The sequence below is a fragment of the Cucurbita pepo genome, unplaced genomic scaffold (genome assembly GCF_002806865.2).
Source record: "Cucurbita pepo subsp. pepo cultivar mu-cu-16 unplaced genomic scaffold, ASM280686v2 Cp4.1_scaffold000179, whole genome shotgun sequence".
In the NCBI taxonomy this organism is placed as follows: Eukaryota; Viridiplantae; Streptophyta; class Magnoliopsida; order Cucurbitales; family Cucurbitaceae; genus Cucurbita; species Cucurbita pepo.
In genome coordinates, this window is record NW_019646452.1 from 16,671 (window position 1) to 26,711 (window position 10,041).

At 38.2% G+C, this 10,041-nt stretch overlaps 1 protein-coding gene across 1 annotated transcript in view; it reads right to left on the reverse strand.

Annotated features, from left to right (window-relative positions):
* LOC111784278 (transposon Ty3-I Gag-Pol polyprotein) overlaps nucleotides 1–9,327 on the reverse strand; it is a 14,810-nt gene extending 5,483 nt beyond the window's left edge. Inside the window, 1 exon segment of the mRNA XM_023665035.1 lies at nucleotides 9,013–9,327. Coding sequence (XP_023520803.1) covers nucleotides 9,013–9,327 — 315 coding nt within the window.
* Nucleotides 9,328–10,041: the final 714 nt, after the last annotated feature.

Sequence of the window (10,041 nt, forward strand, 5' to 3'; positions counted from 1 at the left end):
CCACAGCGAGTTGTGTTCAACAATCTTGTATCAAAGTGAGGTTGGCGTAGGTTGTTTGATCTCTTGGAAATCTTGATATGCTTTGTGGTTGAAGCTTTGTCTGATCTTCCACGTCAGAAACGATTTCTTGAGATTTTTTATGAGTGAGTTTAGTTGCATTGTGAGTAGTCTGTGACTCTACAAGTATTGTATCAAAAAAGCTTGTTTTGTATTACTAAGGTATAGCAAACACGATGGGTATCCCGGAATGCATGAGCACACATTAATTCATGAGGTCCCAATATTTTTCCATTTGAAACATTATTAAATATAACTCCGCTATCATTTTATTCGTATCATATCATTTCTCATATCAGTTATCATATCGTTCATGCTTATACCGGGTTTATATTTCATACCATTTCTCGTTTTTTATGTCATTCATATCATGTTATACATGCAATTCACAAGACATAACGTAACATTTTCAAGCTTTCAATATAACGTTTCGTAACGCGCAATTCATACAGTAAATACCTTACCAGTCACATAATGCAATCCAAGCATACAATATCACATCACATTATATCTTAGATCAATTCATCCAAGACAACATAACGTTCACGTTGTATAACATTTACGTATTAAATCATAACGGTCTCAACATACAAATTATGACACATGGGAAACCAAAGGCATGTGCCACCATACAACCTACAATTTCACGATGGTAGGGCCACTTACTTGGTTGACCTAGGCCGAAGCTACTACGACTCCTTGATGCTAGTGCTACTTAACACTGCTCTCTAAAATTTAATTCCACCTAATGTGTCCAACAATCATAAATTAGTACTATGGGAGTGTTAGGATCGCACAACAACGCACAACAAGGGAGAGTACCAAGAATAGAAAGTACATCTCAAAGCTCTACCGGACGGGATATATCATATCATGTTATACATGCAATTCACAAGACATAACGTAACATTTTCAAGCTTTCAATATAACGTTTCGTAACGCGCAATTCATACAGTAAATACCTTACCAGTCACATAATGCAATCCAAGCATACAATATCACATCACATTATATCTTAGATCAATTCATCCAAGACAACATAACGTTCACGTTGTATAACATTTACGTATTAAATCATAACGGTCTCAACATACAAATTATGACACATGGGAAACCAAAGGCATGTGCCACCATACAACCTACAATTTCACGATGGTAGGGCCACTTACTTGGTTGACCTAGGCCGAAGCTACTACGACTCCTTGATGCTAGTGCTACTTAACACTGCTCTCTAAAATTTAATTCCACCTAATGTGTCCAACAATCATAAATTAGTACTATGGGAGTGTTAGGATCGCACAACAACGCACAACAAGGGAGAGTACCAAGAATAGAAAGTACATCTCAAAGCTCTACCGGACGGGATATATATATAGTTCAATTTACTATATATAGCTTTACCAGATTTAACCATCTACTATATATAGCTATTTACTATATATAGCTTTACCAGATTTAACCATCTACTATATATAACTATTTATCATATATAGCTTTACCGGATATAACCGTTGACCAAGTTATAAATAAGGAGCAGGCTCCATAACCTAACAATTATCCCACTTGGAGACTGATCCAGTCAGCCAAGAATTTCATTCTCAAAGGATCACTGCACCATGCCAATTAAGGCTTTGCATAACCTTAATTTTCCAACATCAACACATTTTGTCAATATGTCTACTGGATTCTTTGCGCCCTCTATCTTCTCAAAACACATCACCATCTTCTACTAACCTCCGAGTGAAATGGTATCGCCTTCTATGTTTTGAATGATAGACCGGGTTCCTCGCCAATTGCATGAGTCTCAGGAGTTTCTTGCGTATCTGCTACAACATCACTATGTGAATCTTTCAGCAACTCAACCTCAACTCCCACTTGCTTCACCTCTGATTTCTCAGCAAGAGTCTCAGGAGTTTCTTGAGTATCCGCTACAACATCACTCTGTGAATCTTTGAGCAACTCAACCTCAACTCCCACTTGCTTCACCTCTAGTGTTTCAGTGATGCTTCCAGCCGACGCAACCCCCTCTAAAGTTTCAGCGACGCTTCCGGCCGACGCAACCCCCTCTGGAGTTTCAGCGACGCTTTCAGCCGACGCAACTTCCTCTGGAGTTTCAGCGACGCTTCCGACCGACACAACCCCCTCGAGAGTTTCAGCGACGCTTCCGGCCGACGCAACCCCCTCTAGAGTTTCAGCGCTGCTTCCGGCCGACACAACCCCCTCTGGAGTTTCAGCGACGCTTCCGGCCGACACAACTTCCTCTAGAGTTTCAGCGACGCTTCCGACCGACGCAACCCCCTCTGGAGTTTCAGTGACGCTTCCGCCCGACGCAACCCCCTTTGGAGTTTCAGCGACGCTTCCGGCCGACCCAACCCCCTCTGGAGTTTCAGCGACGCTTCCGGCCGACGCAACCCCCTCTGGAGTTTCAGCGACGCTTCCGGCCGACCCAACCCCCTCTTGAGTTTCAGCGACGCTTCCGGCCAACGCAACTCCCTCTGGAGTTTCAGCGACGCTTCCGGCCGATGCAACCCCCTCTGGAGCTTCAGTGACGCTTCCGGCCGACGCAACCCCCTTTGGAGTTTCAGCGATGCTTCCGGTCGATGCAACCCGCTCAGGAGTTTTAGCGACGCTTCCGGCCGACACAACCCCATTTGGAGTTTCAGCGACGCTTTCGGTACTTTTCTTCAATTCTCTAACAGTCTTTGTGAAGCTAACTCGTTTCTGTTTGCTCGTAACGCAGTTCTCACAAGGACTCATAAAAATCTCTGCATCAAATACACCTTGTTCATAGCCGACGGTTTTTCATACATATTCGACAGCGTCTTCAACAGACCTGACATTGTCTTCTCCTTGATAATGTTGAACGCCACGTTTCTGGATAGCGTCAACCGGATCAGCCCCAAGGCTTGTCGATCCTTGAGCTTCCACTGTTCCGTGGTTATGGTATCCGGCTTCACCCCCAACAGAGGTTCGTGAAGATCTTTCTGGTACAGATAATCTTCAATCTACATTTTCCAGAAACCGAAATCGGATCCATCGAACTTCTCAATTCCAATCTTTGAACTTTCCATCTTCACAGATCGTGGTGAATTTCGCCTAACTCTGATACCAGTTGTTGGGATTGATACCAGTTGTTAGCTTTGATACCAGTTGTTAGGATCGCACAACAACGCACACGCTCGATCTAGATGAATACAAAGAACAGGATAGAGAAAATTGCAAGGAGAACTCTGGCTAAAAGGATTTTTTTTATTGATGACTTCAGGTATGTACAACAAGGGAGAGTACCAAGAATAGAAAGTACATCTCAAAGCTCTACCGGACGGGATATATATATAGTTCAATTTACTATATATAGCTTTACCAGATTTAACCATCTACTATATATAGCTATTTACTATATATAGCTTTACCCGATTTAACCATCTATTATATATAACTATTTACCATATATAGCTTTACCGGATATAGCTTTACCAAATATAGCTTTACCGGATATAACCGTTGACCAAGCTATAAATAAGGAGCAGGATCCATAACCTAACAGGGAGTTGACTCACCTAATCTTTCATGAAACAATTTTAAACATACTCCTAATGATTTAAACTATGCCTAATTACGCATAAATAATTTAAGATTGATTCCATAAATTTAACTTAAGCCTAATTATGCATAAAAACTTGATCCTAATAATTTAAACTAAGTCTAATTATGCATAAAAACTTACTCCCAATAATTTAAACTAAGGTCAATTATGCATAGAAACTAACTCCAAATAATTTAAACAAAGCTTAATTATGGAGAGAAATTTACTCCTAATAATTTAAACAAAGCCTAATTATGCATGTAAACTTACTCCTAATAATTTAAACAAAGCTCAATTATGCATAAAATCTTTAAAATCGATTCAAAAAATTTAACAAGCGAGAAGGTAGTTATACTAACTTTGAATGCTTTCTAAAAACTGAAACTTGGAGGAAAGGGTACGAGTGAATCAAACCCACGCCGGATCAGCCAAAATTTTGGCATTGATTCATCAAAAAGTGTACTCTCTAACTGATTTGAACCGTTTATTTAGAATGATAAAATGAAGTGGGGGACCTCCCTTTTATAGTAGAGGCCAACCCGCCACTTCTCAGCTTTAGCAACGTGGGACAAAGTGTCGCTTCTTTTATTTATTTATTATTTATTTATTTATTATTATTATTATTATTATTNTAGAGGATGCTGCTGTGTAATTCGATTTTCTCCCAAAAAATGTGGCTCCCCCTCCTCTTGGTCTTTCTTTTCCTTTTANTGTTTGTTTATACATGGTCTAGAAAAAAATTAAATGTCTTAATATTAGAATTACTTGGGAATTTCTCCTTGACCTGTGTTTTCACATAGTTTCCTCCATTTTATAGTCTCCTCAAGATCTCTTCCATTTCATAATCTTTAATGATATTTTTTAGGAAAAAATGTTGAGTTGGATGGTGATCGCTTATGGATGTATATAATAAAATGATGTAAAATTCACAAGAATAAGTGCAAGTATACACTATCACAAGTAGCACGTAATAAGTAAATTATCGATTCCACAGGTATCTTTTTGGTTAATTTTATCGCTGGAAATTAAGTGAGTTGTTGGGTAATATTCAAATGGGTGTTGGAGATTTAAACTATTTAAACAAAACTAAAACAGAGTGCCACTGCTGTCGTAAAACAAAAAATGATGAGAAAATCAACAATAATGAGGAAGGTTCGGCTAAGAGAGATTAAATAGATAAGTTGTTGAGTTTTGTGGTAGATTTTAGTTCCTCTTAATAGATTCTCAAGCCCACTTTCAAAGGTCATGAATGGTGATTATTTTCATAATCGTTGTAATTTCTATTAACAAGGCTCTAGGAGAAGAATTATTCCTAACACTTCTGTTACCCTTCAAGTCTCCTTGCTATGGAACTAGAGTATTAAAGAGGGTTTCATTGCTCCCTCTCTTCTCCCGAATAAGAAAACAACTATGTATGTAAAGTAGCTAATTAAACATACATGTAAATCATTAACAAAAACTCTTTAATAAATTAAAATCATACCGTCAACATACTTAAACTATATACAACTCTCTCGCCCTCTCTATTAAGTTTAGCTCTCCATACAAACTGAATTAAACAGAGGAATCCACATCTTCATCATGTAAAATTGATGGAATAAGGAAAGAGAATAAGGAAATAGAGAGTTATCCCGGTTTGTTGCCATTCGTCAATGGAAGTTCCCTTCTCTTCAGCTCTCACGTCCACCTCTTTGCCCTAATCGATCCTTGTTGGTCTCCTTTTCCTTCTACTGTCAACAGTTGCTGGATTAGAGTTTTCTTCTTCTTCTCTGGTTTCACAGCAATTCACTGCAGTAGAGGATGCTGCTGTGTAATTCGATTTTCTCCCAAAAAATGTGGCTCCCCCTCCTCTTGGTCTTTCTTTTCCTTTTATATTAAGTATGGGTTCCCCTTTAGGGCCGAAAAGAAATAAGTAGTACACATAGGATGTTCCTCATTGGGTAGTCAATGATCCACTTGNGTTGGGTAATATTCAAATGGGTGTTGGAGATTTAAACTATTTAAACAAAACTAAAACAGAGTGCCACTGCTGTCGTAAAACAAAAAATGATGAGAAAATCAACAATAATGAGGAAGGTTCGGCTAAGAGAGATTAAATAGATAAGTTGTTGAGTTTTGTGGTAGATTTTAGTTCCTCTTAATAGATTCTCAAGCCCACTTTCAAAGGTCATGAATGGTGATTATTTTCATAATCGTTGTAATTTCTATTAACAAGGCTCTAGGAGAAGAATTATTCCTAACACTTCTGTTACCCTTCAAGTCTCCTTGCTATGGAACTAGAGTATTAAAGAGGGTTTCATTGCTCCCTCTCTTCTCCCGAATAAGAAAACAACTATGTATGTAAAGTAGCTAATTAAACATACATGTAAATCATTAACAAAAACTCTTTAATAAATTAAAATCATACCGTCAACATACTTAAACTATATACAACTCTCTCGCCCTCTCTATTAAGTTTAGCTCTCCATACAAACTGAATTAAACAGAGGAATCCACATCTTCATCATGTAAAATTGATGGAATAAGGAAAGAGAATAAGGAAATAGAGAGTTATCCCGGTTTGTTGCCATTCGTCAATGGAAGTTCCCTTCTCTTCAGCTCTCACGTCCACCTCTTTGCCCTAATCGATCCTTGTTGGTCTCCTTTTCCTTCTACTGTCAACAGTTGCTGGATTAGAGTTTTCTTCTTCTTCTCTGGTTTCACAGCAATTCACTGCAGTAGAGGATGCTGCTGTGTAATTCGATTTTCTCCCAAAAAATGTGGCTCCCCCTCCTCTTGGTCTTTCTTTTCCTTTTATATTAAGTATGGGTTCCCCTTTAGGGCCGAAAAGAAATAAGTAGTACACATAGGATGTTCCTCATTGGGTAGTCAATGATCCACTTGGACTACTAACGTGGATTTATTATTTCCATGTCATCCCCCATTTGTTTACAAATTCGCTACTCCCACATGGTTTAGCATAAATGTCTGAAATTTTACCACATAACTCAATTAAATATACAATTAAGATCGATTTATGCCAAATCATATTTTTTTCACGTTGGACCGCAATAAATGATTTCATGCTCACTAAGTAGAATAAATGGGGTTATAAATGAGAAAATGGTGAATAAAAATGCAATATTAACTACAAAAGACTTGATATGACTCTACTTTTAGATAGTTATCCGATGGTTTCATATTAAAAAGTTGAAATCACCATCATTTTTTTTAAGGAAAATTGACCCGACTTCTTTGCGTACAACCATTTTATGATCTTAACCTTCCCATTTTCAATTATTGTACATATTTTCTTTTCGTCCTTGTCACAATCGAAACTCACCAATGGTGGGCTTAAACTGTTGAGAATGGTAGAGAAAAATGAAAAACAAAGCATACATTATAAGACTGGTAAACCACCATGTTAACAGAGCATACATTATAAGATTTGTAAACCACCCAGTTAATTTCCTTCCCATTCTAAGTAAACTAACTTCTTCAAACCTAATATGTTCACGATCTTTATGACCTTCGTTTCTCCTTTACTCTGGCGACTTTCTCTCTCCTCTGTAATGTCATTCCGACATTCGTTTTTCACTATTTTCTTTTGGTTATTCAACATTTCTCTTTTCTCTTCACCTCCCACATAATATTATGGGATGAAAATACCTACAACTACCAGATCTGTGATGACAACTATTTCAAGATTCAAACTCCCTTTTTCCAACGACAATTACACAATTATTGTACAAGAACTCACCTCTTTGTTAGGATCGATACCAGTTCTTAGCTCTAATACCAATTGTTAGGATCGCTCAACAACGCACACATTTGATCAAGATGAACACAAAGAACAGAAGAGAGAAAATACAAGGAGAAATATTGGCTAAAGGTTTTATATTGATGACTTGAGATTTGTACAACAACAGAGAATAAAGAGAATGAAGAAAGTACATCTTGAGAGCACGGACTAATGGGTATATATACGGTTTCAATTTACTAAATATAGCTTCCAAAGATTTAAACCTAATAAATATAATCTAACAAATATATCTCTATCAAATCTTTACCAAATCTCTACCGTATATATCTATGTCATATCTTTACAAAATATCTTCCAAATATATCTCTACCAGATCTATGCATCAGGCTCCATATCCCAACAATCTCCCACTTGGAGACTGATCCAGTCAACCAAGAATTTCATGTTCAATCTGTACCATACCAATTGAGGCTTTGCAAAACCTCAATGTTCCAACATCAACACAAAATGTTTGTTGGATTCCTTGCACCCTCTATCTTCTCCAAACACATCACCATCTTCAACTAACCTCCGAGTGAAATGGTATTGCCTACTGTGTTTTGAATGATAGACCGGATTCCTCGCCCTGCATGACACTCTAACTATCGACTTGAAGAATCTTCTTGCACTGCTTCTTATCTAATTCTTCTAGATAGTCTGTCATCCATATCATCTCATTTCCAGCTTCAGCTAATGCCACGTACTCAGCCTCAGCAGATGAAAGAGCAACGCATTTCTTAAGCCTAGACATCCCATCATGCATGGCTTGCTCCCACTTAGTTGAATCATCCAACTATAGGGCCTCATCACGCATTCCAAATTTTGTGCCACGTGCTACCACCATAGCACCCTTCACAATCTTCCACGAACTCTTACCAAAATTTGTTGCATAACCTGTGCTATCCAACTGATCAATAGAGATCAGGTTCTTCTTGATACTAGGTTCTGACATCCTTTAATGTCCACTGATTTCCTGCCAGAGTTTTTATGCAAACATCCCCTTTCCTTCGATCTTCAAATCTTTGTTGTTCGCAAGATACACCTTCTCAAAACTTCCAGACTTGAAATTTTGAAACAACTCTTTATTTGGAGACGAATGAAAAGACACACCGGAATCCAAAATTCAAGATTCAATCGGACTATCCACGCTGAGGATTAGAGCATCCCCAATGTCTTCTACTAAATGTATCGAATCATCGTCATTCTTTGATTTGTGATTCTGCTTCCTCTTTGTACAATCTGCCCGAAAGTAACCTTTTCCTCCACAACTCCAACACTTTACATTTGGTTTGTTTGGAGATTTTTCTCAGTTCCTTGATTTTGAACGCCCATTGTTTGGGCCCTTTGATTTACTTCTTCCCCGTTGGTCAACACTGAGAGCACTACCAGTTGAATTTCTAATTTCTCGTTTGCGAATACTTTCGCTGAGAACAACATCTCGAATTTCATCAAACTTCAGTTTATTAGATCCTCGGGAACTGCTGATTGCGGCAACAACAGTACCCCACGACTCAGGTAAAGATGACATCAAAATCGATACTTTAATTTCATCCTCGAAATTAATTTCCACAGAACTTAGTTGACTTACGATCACATTGGATTCAATTATATGGTCCACAACAGATCCATCTTCAGATATTTGTAGATTAAACAGCCTCCGCATCAAATACACCTTCTTCATAGCTGACGGTTTCTCGTACATATTCGACAGCGCCTTCAACAAATCTGGCGTTGTCTTCTCCTTGATAATATTGAACGCCATGTTTTTGGACAGCATCAACCGGATCAACCCTAAGGCCTGACGATCCTTGAGCTTCCTCTGCTCTGTGGTCATAGTATCCGGCTTCACCCCCAACAGGGGTTTGTGAAGACCTTTCTGGTACAGACAATCTTCAATCTGCATCTTCCAAAAACTAAAATCGGATCCATCAAACTTTTCAATTCCAATCTTTGAAATTTCCATCTTCACAGATTGTGGTGAATTTCGCCTTGCTCTAATACCAGTTGTTAAGATCGATACAAGTTGTTAGCTATGATACCAATTGTTAGGATCTCTCAACAATGCACACACTCGATCAAGATGAACACAAAAAACAGGAGAGAGAAAATACAAGGAGGAATATTGGCTAAAGGTTTTATATTGATGACTTCAGGTATTGTACAACAATAGAGAATACAAAGAATGGAGAAAGTACATCTTGAGAGCACGGCTTAATGGGGTATATATATGGTTTTAGTTTACTAAATATAGCTTCCACAGATTTAAACCCACAAGATATAATCTAACAAATATATCTCTATCCAGATCTAGGCATCAGGCTCCATATCCCAACACTCTTGTGCATGTAAAAGTTTTGGAGGGATCTCTCGACTTGTGGGATTGGTGTTTCGACGTTGTTTTTCATCTTGTTAAGCTCGTTGGTGAGGGTTTAATTTTTTTTTCCCCTCTCTTTCATTCTTTCGTTGTGCAACAGTGTTTTGGGGCATGAGCTGAAGGATGGGAAGGAGTGTGGAGATTCTTGGGGGTCAGGAAAGCATGGTATAAGGTGTTATAACGAGAATTCTTGCACTCTCCGTAATTCTTGGGTCTCGCCGGAGTTTTCGTCTTTTTTTTTTT